At 39.4% G+C, this 15,617-nt stretch overlaps 1 protein-coding gene across 6 annotated transcripts in view; it reads right to left on the bottom strand.

Annotated features, from left to right (window-relative positions):
* ENTPD1 (ectonucleoside triphosphate diphosphohydrolase 1) overlaps positions 1–15,617 on the bottom strand; it is a 98,430-nt gene that overhangs the window by 78,560 nt on the left and 4,253 nt on the right. For 2 of the 6 annotated variants that reach the window (XM_016164173.2, XM_016164179.2), the window contains exons 1-2: positions 5,006–5,121; positions 4,543–4,913 (exon numbers count right to left, since the gene is read on the bottom strand). In XM_016164173.2, coding sequence (XP_016019659.1) covers positions 4,543–4,558 — 16 coding nt within the window. In that variant the 5' untranslated portion in view covers positions 4,559–4,913; positions 5,006–5,121. Of the gene's footprint in view, positions 1–4,542; positions 4,914–5,005; positions 5,242–15,308; positions 15,327–15,386; positions 15,405–15,617 lie in introns of those variants that run through there. The other 4 variants (XM_016164177.2, XM_016164175.2, XM_016164176.2 and 1 more) reach the window with 4 other exon arrangements.

Genomic DNA, 15,617 nt, shown 5'->3' with positions numbered 1-15,617 from the left:
CCCGCAGTCCCCTGGCACTCCAAACACCCAGCAGTTGGTCCTGGAGGCAGCCACATGTTCTGCTCCGTTGCTTCTCAGGTTGAAGGCAGCGAATGAAAGTAGCTTACAGACATTTGAAGCCATGGAGAAAAGGTGGGAGATGTTTAAGAAATCTCAACACAGGACCTTTTTGTGTAATAATAGTTTGTGTGCGATAAAGGTTTAGACTTGTTTCTTGAATGGCAAATTGGAGGCCTCAACTGCCTGTTCTGGATATATATTAACTGAATGAACCAATGAAAGAAGAAAGAATGAACAAATGAATGAATGAGGCTTCCTATTCTCCTGCAATCACATAGCTAATCACTAACTCAAAGTGGTGTCTTGTGGGAAGGGGAGAGCAATACTGGGGGATAGCTTGGTCACTTGGTACCAAAATAAGCCCTGACACTAAGGTATGCAATAACCCTATAATGTGGCTAGTCAAAGAATGGCCTATGGAGTGGCGGCATTATGGTCACTTGCAAGTTTTTTAGAAATGCAGAATCTCAGGCCTCTCACCCCAGGGCTACTGGGTCAGAATCTGCATTTTAACAAGATCCCCAATGACGCACATGCACATTCAAAGTTTGAGAAACACTAACTCAGAACACACACACACACACACACACACACACACACACACACACACTCGCATTCACCAAGACAAAGCTAGTGCCTCTGTTCTTCTGTGCTTTCGTCAAACAATCAAGGAGTTTGATCATTCTTCACCACAGGGCTGCCCAGAAGCCTCCCTCCAAACTGCTTCAGGGAACAGAGCTCACCAAGAATAGACCCTATGTGATTTGTCCCAGTTCTCATCTTCACTCTTCAGGGACTGCGCCCAGCACCACACAATTCAAAGTGACAGGTGGGATTACATGTTAATGCCCTTGGGCACAGTCACTGATTAGAGTACAGAAACAACCAAAAAGACAATACAAAGGAGAAAATACTCTTAAAACACAGCTCAGCCAAGTAAAAGCAAGACCAATCACCGGCATTTGTAAAAACGATTTACCACATGTGCCTAATGACCATGAAAGACAATCATGATTAAGGAAATAATTTAATATGCAGCTAATTACTTTGTAAAGGTTTATTTGATTACATGACTGGTAAGTCCAAATTCAAAGCCAGGGCTAAAATTTGAACTCCTGCCTTCCAATCTTCAGGATGCACATGTAAATAGGTTCCCTGCTGAGAACTTTAAAAAGTGAAAGAGAGTTTTGCTCTTAAATCTAGGCGGTGGTTTTGATAAAAGAGAGAAAAAAAGGTCTTTAAGCACTGCTGGCACTGGGAAGGGCCTTGCTGTGAGCATCAGACTCTACTCATCTTTCTAAGTCCAACTGAAGTGTCCCATCCTTTGAGAAGTTTTCCCAGAAATCATCATTCCCTATTCTGTTTCTCATGGCATTTTCTTAAGACTTCTAATAAGGCTCTTAGGGAGGCAGGAGAATTTATGCATTAGGAACCCAGGCTTTGCAGTCTAACTATATAGGTCTAAATTCCCCCTCTGCCTATTACTAGCTGTGTCACCTTGGCCACGTAACTTCGTTTCAAAGCTGTAAGACGCAAAAATCTATATCATAGGTTTACCGTGAAGATTATATGAGACAATGCACACAACAATTACAGCGCCTGGCACATCATAAATAACCAATGTTAGCGATTATTGCCAGCACTTCACAAAGTCTGGCTGTAATTAGAGTTGGTTGTGTATGTCTGTCTTCCCCACTAGACTGTGAGCAAACTGTTTATACCCCACACGTCTGGCATAGAGACTTACAAATGGTAAACACACAATAATATTTGTCACATTGTTTTGAAGGTATGCCAGGAAGAGGAAGGGGAGGGTGCTAGAAACAAATTTAATATACTTTATTTTATCCAGGGCTAACTTCTGTAGTGTTTGTTTTCCTCCTATTAACAGAATATATTGTCTCAGACTATGCTATAAAATGGGGCTGCAGAGACACTATTTCTGGAACCAAATGTTCTGTTCAAGGAACGTGAGGTTGTGCTATGAGGCATCTGAAATCTCCAGTTGTTCCCCGGCTGAGGGGAAAATGGGGGCTGCAGTTCGGATGGAGCTAGACTGGCCAAACTGGGTGCCCTGGCCTGGGGCCACATCAGCTCTGAATATCACCCACCTAGTGAGGAAGCATTTTGTTTCTCAGTATACCCACTTAGAGGGATGTCTTGATAGATAGCACAAAAGAGCTGTATGTACCAGCAGGAGCTCTACAGCAACTCAAAGTTCCCCTTTTTAACCAGCGTGCTGACTCTTGGATGAACATCAACTAAAATAATACTTAGCTTACTAAATATTTATTGAGGGCCCATTACATGCTAAACATTGCTCTAGACATTGCAGATCCAAAGGTGAATAAAGAAATTGTAGTCAGGGAAGGGGGAGGCAATACAGAGGGAAGGAATGTGTTCAAGTATGACAAGCTACCTTAGGAATTAAGTGATGAGGTGTAAAAACATCCAAGATAGGGCCTAATCTAATGCTGGAAGGCTTAGAGAAGGCTTAAAGGGAAACTAACAACCAAAAGGAGGCTTGAAAGAGTGATCGCAATAGCTAACGTTTATTGAGCATATACTATATGCATGAGGCCCTGTTCTGAGAACCTTGCATGAATCCTTCATTTAGTCCTCACAGCTCTATGAGGTAGATATTATCATCCTCTTCATTCATTGGATGAGGAAACTGAGGCACACAATTAGTAATGGCGAAGCTGAGATTCAAATCCAGGCAGCTAAGCTCCAGACTGAAAGCAAAGGAGAGAGCCAGAGAGGTCTTAAGGCAGAGAGTTAAGTCCCTTGCAGCAGCAGTCTGGGAGGGAAAGAAGCAAGGTCATTTTTAGGAACCGAAAGTAGCTGGGGTTGGGGACGTAAGTTCAGAGATGACTGGGCTTGTTCTGCAGGTTAGAAGGGAAACCAGAGGCAGGGGATGTCCTGTGTAGTCTAGCTGGATGACTCTTGTCACCTAACCCCTCCTGGCCTCAGTCTCTCCTTTCTGTAAAAGGCGTAATGACAATACCTGGGCTCTACCACAGAGAAGGGCTCTTAGCACCAAATGAGAAAAAAAAAAAAAAAAAAGTATGTGAACTTGATAGGAAAGCACAAATTCCTTCCCAGACTGGAGATTTCATCAGTATTATCTCTCCAGTAGCTTCAAGGGTTTGCAAACCCGAAATCCACAGTGTCAGGGCAGTAGTGGGAGCCTTGGAAGTGGAGCAACACTGTGGGGTGGAAGGTGGCCGAGTGGGGGCGGGGGAGGGGGACGGGGAAGGGGTCGTAAAAAGGTCCGCGGAATTTGCGTCAGATCACCTGCATCCAAATTCAGCGCTTCCTAACTGCGAGATCCCAAGGCGAGCTGCTCTCCCACTGCCTCAACTCCACCATCTGAAAAATGGGGATGGTAACGCAGCACTCATTTCCGAAGTTGATGCGAGGAATAAATAACACGTGTCACATGCTTAGAACGGCTCCCGGCACCGAGGAGATTTAGTAAAAGTTAACGGCTATCATTATTATCCTTATTAAATAATCTGCTGGCTACTCATCCCATTCCTCCGTGTTCTATATGGTTAAAACGTGCGCAGATATTAGAAGTTAGAGATAATGAAGAAGGTTTGCAACCCTACACACTCACACTGCATCAGAGATTCTTCCCGGCTCCTACTGGCTGGCAAGCAGCTGGCTCTACGGGCAGAAAATGCCCAAAAGAGGTAAAAGACAGAGACTGCACACCATCTGTGCAAACCGGGCTGCTCTTGTAGTTTTTAGACAAAATCTAAATACAGTAAGTCAGATATGCCTTGCTTTCTTAAGATAAAACTGTCCTTCGCCCTCCACCTTGTCTCTCCCCTCCCTCCCCCAATACACATACACATTCCCAGACACATCCCAAGAAACTTTCGGTCTTTTGCAAGACATACTCTGGGGTCCTGCTGTGACAGCCTCTTGCCGCATTAACTTCTCTAACTCCCTGCTGAGAAGCCTTTACTAACTTCACAACAGGAAAGCACGCAGGAAATTCGAGAACAAAACAAATCTACACACGGAGCCCAGCATCTTCAAGCAAATACGCTGAGGTACAGACCCGACGCGAGATGACTCTGGACTGTAAATGAGGCAACTCTTAAACTGCAAGGGGACCAAAGAAGTCATTTGCCTCTGAAAAACCAGCTCTGGATACAAATGGTAATGAATATTCATGAGTCCCTTCAGCTGCCTCAAAGCCACCCTTGACTATAACCTCGGGGCTTTGCTTCCTAAAAAGCTTCCCGAAGTTCTTTCTCGGCTCCCCCTCAGAAGGAGAGGGTGGGAAAGTTCATTTTGGGCTTTTTGCCTCTTGCTCTTTCAAGTACTTGCTTTTGGTCTGGGCTTTCTTTCTTTCTTTCTTTCTTTCTTTCTTTCTTTTTTTTTTTTTTTTTGGAGGGGGGGGGTCCGCCTTTTTTGTTTGTTTGTTTGTTCTTTTAAGGATTCGGATCAAATCAATTTTGCTCTTACCCTTTACATCTTCCATAACTGGCAGCTTTTGTTTTCTTCCTCTTTGCTCTTTTTTTTTTTTTTCCAGCCTCTGCTTGCTGTGGTCGGTCTCAGTGAGAGAGGTACTCAAGGAACAGAGATATAACAGACCCTCGGGCTCGTGGGAGGGGCTAAATTAGCCGGCCCAGTTTCGGAAGGAACTTCAAACCCTCTGTCTTTTTCATTGACTGAAAGCGACAGATTGGCCGAGGAGCCCAGCTGCTCATTTCTCTAAAGCCACAAGGCTTCCCTAGGTCGTAACTTGGTATTCCTGAATGTTCAAATATCTTGCGCGCGCGTTCTTCCTCTCTTTTTGCAGAAATCCATTCTCCCCTTTGAAAAATGTATCCTGGCTACAAGCAAAAAAAAAAAAAAAAAAAAGATGGTATTAACTTATTGTAATTTTCAAGCCAGATAACAAAAAACTTGTTACCTTGATACCCACTGGAAAAACTGCAGGACGCAAGGACAGTTCTTCCCGCCCCATGAAGCCGATCACTTCTGGTCCCCGGCGAGCAATCCCTTCACAAGGCTTATTAGACCAGAAGAGCAATGGATTACCCAAGCGATAAACCCGTGGCAGGACAAGTCGTGTTGCTAGAGGAAGTCTGGGTGGAACGGCAGAGGAGGCTGCTTGCTTACTGGGAACAGCTCTTTAGCTGTACTGACGCAAGTTGTCTACCTTTTTTTTTCCAAACTGTGACCTCGTCCTGCCCCTGAAGTCTTCTGAGTAGGAATTGCCATACCCAGGCTTTGTCAAGATGACCCAAATGCAGATGAAAGGCTGACCAAAACATTACAATACTGTGTTTACAAAGTTATTTTGAAATCAGGACAAAAGTTAACTCTCCGCCTAGGCAGCTTCTCCCTCCACAAGGCTGTCAGAAAGCTTAGCGTTTTAGTTTTGAAAGAAACCTTAGACATCTAGCCTAACCAAGGTTTGAGATATGGAAAACTTAAGCCACACACTCACTACAACACAGATAGTGAACAGGTAGCCAGTCTCTCTTATTTGCTAACATGCTCCCCAGCACTTAAACAGTTTCTCCCCCAGTGTAGGCTCTCAGTAAATATTTAATGAATAGTTGAATTAATGAATGAATTGTAGCGAAGCAGGACTATAGATCTGGTTTCCTGATTCTTAGTTCACACTTTTTCTACATTGCTTCTCCAACATTAGAATTTTTGTCTAAAGCTAATTACACAAACATGCAAATATGTGACCATCGAAGATTGTTTTCGATTCTATATAGAAAATATGTGCTGAATTATACAGTCACGTGCTGCTTAATGCTGAGGATATGTTATGAGAAATGTGCGGTTAGGCAATTCCATCCTCGTGCAAACATCGCAGCGTGTACTTACACAAACCTAGATGACATGGCCTACTATACACACAGAGGCTATATGGTATAGCCTATTGCTCCTAGGCTACAAGCCTGTGTAGCATATTACAGTACAAAACAATGTACGAAATCAAGTACAAGAGAAAATGATACAATCAAGAGCTGTAAACACAAGATATATGAAGCTGCTGCCCTAACATGGCATACTGTTTTACGGCAAACATTTTTTTATAACTAGAAAGAGTACACTCTAAAATAGCAAGAAAAAAGTATAATAAATACATAAACCAGTAACATATTTATTATCATTATCAAGTATTATGTACTCTATAGTACATTTGTTTACAAGGCATCACCACAAACACATGAGTAATGCATTGCGCTACTATGTTGCCACAGCCAGGAGGTCACTAGGCAATAACATCATTATGCAGCCAGCCCGTGACTACTTTCCGTCAAACTTTAATAATTTTTTAGTCTAGGCATCTCTGTTGTTACCTTGCATAGCTCCTGGCACATAGTGCTCAATAAATGTTTGATGCTTTAATAAATCTGGGTCTGTACAGCAAGACTTTATCTTACTAAATGGTTCATAGCTACAGGACTCCGAATTTATAATAACTAATTATAGTAAATGAAAAAATCCAATAGATGCCTTTTCCAGAGCCAGTTTAGACTCCATCTCTAATAAAGCCTATTGGTTTGATATTTGTCCTATTGTGCTAAAATTGTTTTTAAGACACATAAAATGGGATGTTTGGAAAAATCAACAGTTTTTATAATGGGTTTATATGACTGTCTTGGCATCAGTTTTGGAGAAAATTTTGAAAAAAAGCAGGCCCACAGAACGTCCTGTGAACTACAGAATGGAAAACAGACCATCAAAGTTAGAAAGAGTAAAGAATGATTAAGGGGAAGATCCAGAGTGGGTGAGGGGTTAGATGAAAGAAACAGACAGACTAGCACCTGAACATGTCAAGGAGAGCCTTACTTTGGGCACTGGGACAACAGTTCTCTGTTTTAAACAAAATTAAAATCCAAAGACTCCTATCAAGTTATACTTGGACTTCACATCGAGGACAGAAATTTACTTCGACAATTGACTCAATCTTTTTTGATTTCACCATAGAGAAGCTATCAAGAACACCCAACTTCTGGTTCAGCCAGAAGTGGTAAAATATTATTAACTAGCACTTAATAAAAATTTGAGTCTATCAGAGTTGAATATAGAGTAATAGAAGCACAGTTTAGCACTTAACTCATATTATGTGACCCTTTTGACGTTGAACTTTTTCATGGTAACATGTTCTGTGCTACAGTTTAATCATATCATCTAGTGTTCACACCTTCCTCTGCATCACGAAACACTATAGTTAAGTAAATATTACTTCTTATTTATCTAAGAATAATTACAAAAGAGATGGGGTTTTGCACACCTTTTTAAAGGCTGAGAATTTATCCAAACTAAAAGTTATCATTATTTATATTATTGTTCTTTGTAATGGGAGAGTTTTGTGGGAAATGAAACTGCACTCAGAGAGAGGGAGGGACCTGTTAGAAAGGAATGAAGATATTCACCTTTCTTTTAATGTAAAATAGTGTTTGATACAATCTTAGAATGACTGAAATTTCATTTTTTCCACCTTCATTCTCTCTCACTCTGCTGCCTAGATAACCTTTTTGATATGCATACCAGATAACGTCATTCCCAAGCTTTAAAAATTCTAGTCTCCTTATCATCTGTAAAATCAAATTCAGATTCTTATCGTGGAATACCAAAGTCTCTCTCTACCTTTCTAGACTCATTTCCTGCTGTAGGTCCCTGAACCTCAAAAACGAATTTTAATTCCAGACCCATATCCTTTCATGGCTCTGTGTTTATACAAATTGTTTCCTCTGCTCAGAATGTTCTTTCCCTCTTGTTCACCTGATCCTCTTGCACATCCTTCCCAATTCAACTTCAGTATCTAGTCTTCTGTGAAGTTTTGCCTAACCCCTCTTCACTCCTCCACTCCCTCCACAAACATAACACTGCCCCACAGGAGAGATGCCAGTCTCAGATGTCAGATCTTCACAATGTTTTACAATTTCACTTATGTCTCAAACCATAAACCTTAAAGTCACATTTGAATACTCTTTTCTCACGATCCAAGTCCAATTCTTTAGCAAATTCTTTAGAGTCCATCATCAAAATATATCCAGAACCTGATCACTTCTTATTACATCTGCTGCTACCATACTGGTCCAAAACCCATCATCTCTTACCTGGTTTAGTGAGATAAGAGCAGGATCTCCCAGATCCTGCTCTTAACCCTGTTCAGTCCATTCACAACCCAGAACTCATAGTGATTCAAGAAAAACAACAAAAGATCCTGCCACTGCTCTGCTCAAATCCCTCCAATGGCTCCCATCTTACTCCAAGCAAAACTAAAGCCCTTCTAATTGGCCTGCTCCCCCTCACCTCTCTGACTTTCTTTCCTACCACTCTCTTCTTGCTTTCTCTGTTCCAGCCTCAGAGTCTTTATACTTGCTGTTCCTTCTTCCTGGAATGCTATTCTCCCAAATATCCCATAGCTCATTCCCTCATTCCCTGTAAATCTTTACTCAATTATTACCTTCTACCTCAGCACAAGATTGTGACCTCTAAATACTATTTTCCACTAAAACAAACCAAAGGCTCTTTGGAAAAAATGATTTCAAATCTGAGGCATAAGATGAGGCTGGAATATTTTGTCACACCAGAAAGCAAGGAGACTATCTAACCCTACTAGGGTTGTGTCAAAAGGACTCAGGAGCCAACTTCAAGTGGCTCCTACTAGCCAAAGCATTAAAAAATTGAGCAGCAATAAGAAATAATAACTGAAATTGATTGAAACATATCAGATATGTTGACACTCAGGTGTTTAAAAAGATACTATAAAGAAATCATTGTTCACCTTTGGAACCAATTCATTATTCTGGAAAGTAAAAAAAAGGAGGATATATCAACTCTCAACATGCCTTTGCTGAACAAACTATAAAATAAGACAACCAAATAGTTGATGAGGGAAAGTTTCTCCTTAAAGTATACCAACAATGAAAGAAAAAAATTGATAGCATTAGAGTATCAACATTATACAAACACCCTAATAAGGTAATAAAGCTAAGCAATAATCAACAATGGCTGCTTATGTCATAAAGGAAGTACGACTATTCATCGCAGGCCTTCTGCAGGTGTGAAGCACACGCCATACCCTCTGAAGTAGTCTTGCCAAAAAAATTGAAGCCTCTAGATCTAACTGTCAGTTTACAGGATACAGGGCACAGAAAACCATGTTAAAAGACACTATAGGAATCCAATCAGTAAAATTTAGTCTGGAGAAAACACTATAAAACAACTCAATTTTTTAACAAATAAATTGCAGGGAAGAAAAAGAGGATGAGGTACCTATAAACTAAATGAGATTTAAAAGACGTACCAATGAAATGTAATATTTGGACCTTAAATTCTGTCAAAACAATTTTAAAAAGAACGAAGTTGGAGGTATCACACTACTTGATATTAAACTATATTAGAAGACTGTAGTAATCAAAAGAGCTTAGTACCTGCATAAAAACAGACACATAGATCAATGAAACAGAATAGAGAGCCCAGAAATAAATCCACGCTAATGTATTCATTTAATCTATGACAGAGGAGGCAAGAATATGCATTGAAGTAAACACAATGTATTCAATAAATGGTATTTGAGAAACTGGATAGGTACATGCGAGAAAATGAAACTAGACCACTTTCTTACACCATATACAAGAATAAACTCAAAATAGATTAAAGACTTAAATATAAGACTTGAAATCATACAACTCCTGGAGGAAAACAGGCAGTAGACTCTCTAACACTGCTCTTAGCAGTATTTTATCTGATATATCTTTTTAGGCAAGAGAAAAAAGGGAGAAAAGGAGTTACAGGTAAAGTAAGTTTAGAGACGAGGTGATCATTGCTGAAAGTGGATGATGGAAATTTGGAAATTTGATTTACTATTTCTTCTACTTTGTATGTTTGAAATTTCCTGCAATAAGAAATTTAAAAGACTCTTAGGTGAAAAGTAGAAGATTGTTTAATAACAGGCAATAGTTTTAGAGAATTGTTTTAGGGTTTTAAGGAACATGACTGAATATTTACTGAGTCAGTAGCCATATGCAAAATTGGCTTGCTAGTTGAGAGATGGCAAGGTTCAGTCTAAAAAATTGCTATAATCTGGCAAGGCAATCATCACAAGATAGGCTGAGCATGTCATTTAAAGAACAAATAGTCAGACAAAAGAGATTATTTGCAAGAAAAAGAAAAGTAAGTGAACAACAAACTGGTCAAAGCTAAAAAGCTGTTACACCAATGTAAACCAGAAAAATATATTCACTGCAATTTTTCTGTGGCACGATAATCAGGCACCAATATCAAAATGTTCTTGGATTTTTTTTTGGTGGAATTTAACATTAGATGTAGAAATCAGGGAGTGTTAAGACAAAGGTCTCAAAGTCTGGGTGATTCCTACTAAATGTTATTCTTGCTAAATGTTAAAATGTAGCATAGTATTTTGCAGACTCAGCTGTAAACAGTTTGAGCTTGACAGTAACCAACTGCAAAGAAGAAATCAACATGTAATTAACCAAATCATGTATATATGCAATAAGTAAGCCTCCTTTAGGGGAGACAGAGCTTTAGATGTGAATTCCTTGTCTCCTTTACTAGCTGCGAGCGAATAAAACTAACTAACGACTGTTTTGACTGGCTCATCCTTGAATGAACACCCCAAGGGGCAAACCCCTCAAGTTTGGTAAGAGAAGGACCATAGCCACAGTGTGTTTTCCTGTCCAGTGTGCAATATCCACAGTGCGATTTGATGATTTGAGACACTATATACACAACAGCGACCAAACAGGAATTACATAGATTAGACAGAACAGTGATGGTAGTTTCTGCATCACTGGGAGCTTGGAGGTGAGTGGCTGGTGGGATTGAGTGGAGGCTGAGCATTATGATCTCTACATTGTTTCCAATTCTCCATTAAAACAGAGCTCTATTGATCAAACTCATGGAAAGAGGTACTCTGGTTTTATGTGTCTTAAAATAAATGTCCAGGGAAACTGCTGCGCAAAAGGATAGGTTCTGTCGATTCCATTTATTTACCCATTCATTTTTTAAATCGTATTTGAATATGCTAAAATATTTCTTTGACGTAGTGTTCAAAACATTATGGCCTTTTGATATTTTTTAAACAGTCCTTGTTCATAGTTGGTTTCAAGGCTAAGAGAAGACTATAAGATGCGGGTTTTTACAATTGATAGGGATGCCATAGGCATTTAAATCACAGTACTTCAAGACTCATGGGTTAGGGAGCTCTCTTGCATGTGGGGTCTCTGACTCTCTGATGTATGTGGTGTTCCCATACATAACTATTTATTAAATTTTGTCATTTTCGTTTGCTTAAAAAGAAAAAAAAGAATCATATGGTGAAATATTACATGTTATATGGCAACTGACCAATTTAATCTCAGGAATTCATAGACTTTTTTTCCTCCCATGGAGCAATTGACCTGAAACCCCACCTTCTTAAATCCTCCTATAAACAAAGATACCAAGTCAATATTATTTGGTGTTGATATATGAATACTCAACAATGAAAATTGCCAGCACATTTTGAAAATCATATTAAATTTACTTGACACTATTTGACATTGTGCTTTGATAGTCTATCAGCACTACATACATGTCTTATCAAAAGAGAAACACAAATTAACACGATTGAATTTGTACTTCTCTACCATCAAATTAGTCAGCCTCTCTGAATCTATAAAATAAGGTGTTTTTTTTTTTTTTGTTTTTGTTTTTTGTTGATCTACTTCACAGAGTCATTGTAGGGGAAAGGGAAGAATAAATATGTGAGAACGTCCGAAAGACACCCTAGGACATAGCGGACACTGTTCACGTGTATGCTAGATATATGTTCAGATTAAACAATATGTTGTCTTCTCATGTCTCTTTTCTATATATTTTTCAGATGTAACCCAGGGTACCTGAGGGAAAAGAGCAGAAGTCTTTCCTTCTATAGCACAAGGGACCTCTCCACTCTCTTCCCTAAATTTGAAGTGACTTTATATATTCAACAGCAACTGTGGAACTCGGGCCATGTTTGAGAGAGGGGAATGGAGAGTCAAGTATGACCTGGGGTAGCCTGTGTCTCTGTCTTTCCAGGATAAGCCATTGGCCTTGGTCAGTCAGAGAGGAATCACCCTAAACTCTGAGCTAGGGAAATCCTTGTATGTTGCAGCATGGCCAGCTCTTCCAAAGGGGAAGTATGCGACCAAACAGTGGCACTAGAGCATATAGCACAGCAACTTTAAGCAGAGTGGAGATTTAATGAGGAGTTTGCAGAATTGAAAAGAAGGGTCTACACTACAGGTCTCCATCTAACCTGATCCCAGGATTTGGTGAAGTCTGAAATCTCTTACATTTTCTGTTGAAACATCCTCTTTGCCTCCTTCATCCCACTACCCCACCAAGTGCCCCAGTTCCTCTAAATATCTTAAGGTCTGCAGAGATGATGAGTGAAATGTCACTTCCTTAAAAATGATATTATTTTACTACTGCTTCAGAAGGTAAGCCCCAAATCCACGAGTTGAAGTATGATAACTCATAACAGCTGTAACTTCTTTAGGGTCAAAGACATTTATTTCCAAAGAAAGTACTCACTTTCTATAAAAGCCCAACTAATTTATAAAAGCTCCAAAATTGTTTTAAAAATATTTTTTAATTTAAAATGTTTTTAAAAGTCAAATTTAAATAGGCAGTAAAGAGATCAGTGGTTGCCAAAGATTCATTGGAGTGGGGGCAGGGTTGGGTGAGAAAAGTGCAGAGGATTTTTCCGGGGACGACACTATTCAGGATGATACTACAATGGTGGAAACATAATGACGTGTAGTTGTCAAATCTATAGAACTTCAGGGGACAAAGAATGACCGTTCACAAATTATTAGAATATTATTCAAGAGGTTAAGGGATCTCAGCATAGAGCGTAGATTGTGACTAAAGAACCTAACTGTATTACAAATGTATGAAACAATTTCACTGATGCAGGTAGGGGAAAAGGATGCTGACTGAAGTCACTTTTACAAATGAGTAAAGTTTGTAAGACTAAAAGTAAAGGAACTGTACACATTATTCAATGAAGCTGTTTCCCATGGGGATACAGGTTCATAATTCTGAGAGCACTATGCATGTATATTAAAATCAAACAATTAAGTAAGTGGATGGCGATAGGAGTCAGTGTTTTCACTGTTAACAGTGGAAGGTTACAGACAAATAAGGGGAGATGGTTAAAATGATCCATGTGGTAACAGATTAGAGTTGGAGACAGTATGAACTCATGTTTAATGTAATATACAGATGGATAAATATGGCAATATTTATTGTCGTGTGTACATAAGGTTTAGAATCTTTGTTTGTTTCCTTACTCTAAGCATTTGAAGCAATGATACCCAAGTAGCAATGAACACATCTAGCCCTTAGATCTTTGTATTCTAAAATAATTCTTCAATACAAGGAACCAGAATTTTCTGGAGAAATGGCTGATTCTAGGACTGGGGCAGAAAATACACAAGGTAAGCCTGGAGCATCTTGTAGTGCCAGAAGAAAGTGATCAAAAAACCCCCACAGTGATGGGTATATCAAATTGACACAGGAGCCAACTGTATGAGCTCCCAATAATCAAAATTAGAACAATTTGAACAATGAAAATGAAATAGTACTCAATTATATCCCAAAGTATAAAATAAATATCCATGAGTCTGTGCTGACATAAATAAATTATTTAATAAATAAATAAATGAGGGAGAATAAGTAAAGCTCCTTTTGAGAAGAATCACAAAGACTTTATGTAGATACTCTGCCCTCTAGAAGGTGGAATGTAACACTCCACTGTTGGCTGCATATAGTGACTTCCTTCCAAAGAACGGAATGTGGGAAGGGAGGAAGAAAGAGTGATTTTACAGTGGAGAAACTTGACAAACACTGCCTCAGACAGGTGAACGAGATGAACATCAACAGTGACGGGTCGTCTTGATAGTACATATTCTTGGTATGAAGTAATAAAAATGGTACTTCCTGTCTGTGGTCCTCCTCCACAAAATACATAACCCCAGAATAATCCTGAGAAAGACATCAGACAGATCCCACCTGAGGAGCATTCTACAAACACCTGACCAGTATTTCTCAAAACTATCAAGGTCATCAAAAGCAAGGAAAGTCTGAGAAAACGTTGCAGCCAAGAGGAGCCTAAGAGGACATGAATATTAAATGTAATGTAGAATCCTGGATGGGATTCTGGAACAGAAAAGGAATACTGGGTAAAAACTAGAAAAATGGAATAAAGTGTGGGCTTTAGTTATGATTAAATATTATTAGTTAATAATAATGTATCATATTGGTTCATTGACTGTAAAAAATGTACCACTCTAAGTTATTAATAACAAGGAAAACTGGGTGTGGAGTACATGGGAACTTTCTGTACTGCTTCACAACTTTTCGTAAATCAAAATGTCTTCAAAAATAAAAGTTTACTTTTTAAATGTTAAGTTAAACATTACATAGGTGTTTAATTGCAGCTGTTGTACTGAACTCCCTTGCTCAAGCACATCTTTATTAAAGTAACTGCTAAATGGACATGGTTTTGCAAAAGCATTTGTTACACATGATTTCTTGTTCAAACAGAATTCATTGTATCTACATTCAGCAAAACAAAGTTAACTCAGGCTGTGTGCCAAGACACGGAAATAGCCTTGCTATATACACTCGGTGTGATAATGCTAGTATTCAAATCTTTCCGTCCAGGATACACAATATTCCCATTGGTCTGAAAGCAAAAAAAAAAGAAAAAAAAAAGAAAAAAAGAAAAAAAAAAAGCCTCTAAGTTGATTCTCTACTGGCTCAAAAAGTTTCCAAATAAGAGTCTCTGGGGAGGAGTCAGAAACTCTGGGGCCAGGGTTGGGCAGGAAGGACTAAGTGACTGCTGTTTCCACAACTTGAAAAAAAATAATAATAAAAGGAAGGAAAATGCCCATGCTTCTCCAGAGGGCCAACCTTATATAGGAACATGGCCACAGAACTTAAAGTAGCTCTGAGAAGGAGAAAAGTTGGAGTTAAGAAAAATTTACCACTTTTAACCAACCCTCAGTGTCTAGAATCGTACTTGCTAAGCAATCAAATTCCAAAGGGTAAAAATTTCTGTCTTCTAATTTCAGACCCCGCTGTTTCTAGGAAGCACGGGAAATTTTTAAAGAACACATGGCCCCTAGAATCTTGTGTTCAAGACCTTAACAGCATGAGACACACACCCAGCTTTTAGAGACAAAAATAGCCCACAATACCAGGCCAGTCTATAGCAGGAAGCTCTCCTGTTACTGTGAATGCCCCTGCCTCTGCAGAGATCAGCAAGGGTGACAAACCCTGGAAGCAACGCTGAAGTCAGGCTCCCTGCTCCCCTTTACATTAGGCCCTTCATCCAGTGGAGCCAGCAGAACCTGAAGAAATAGGAGAGTAGAAAAAGATCATAGCAGTCTTCAGATTTTTGAGATCATTACTTAGCCTAGATGGTTCTCCCAGCTCATCCTTCAAGGTCTAGTTCAAACCTTAAATCATTAGTCTTGCAGCTAACCCTCCCTCCTCCAAATCCTGAG

This window comes from Rousettus aegyptiacus, unplaced genomic scaffold (genome assembly GCF_014176215.1).
Source record: "Rousettus aegyptiacus isolate mRouAeg1 unplaced genomic scaffold, mRouAeg1.p scaffold_m13_p_6, whole genome shotgun sequence".
Classification (NCBI taxonomy): Eukaryota; Metazoa; Chordata; class Mammalia; order Chiroptera; family Pteropodidae; genus Rousettus; species Rousettus aegyptiacus.
This window is presented reverse-complemented; position numbering and strand designations above follow the sequence as displayed.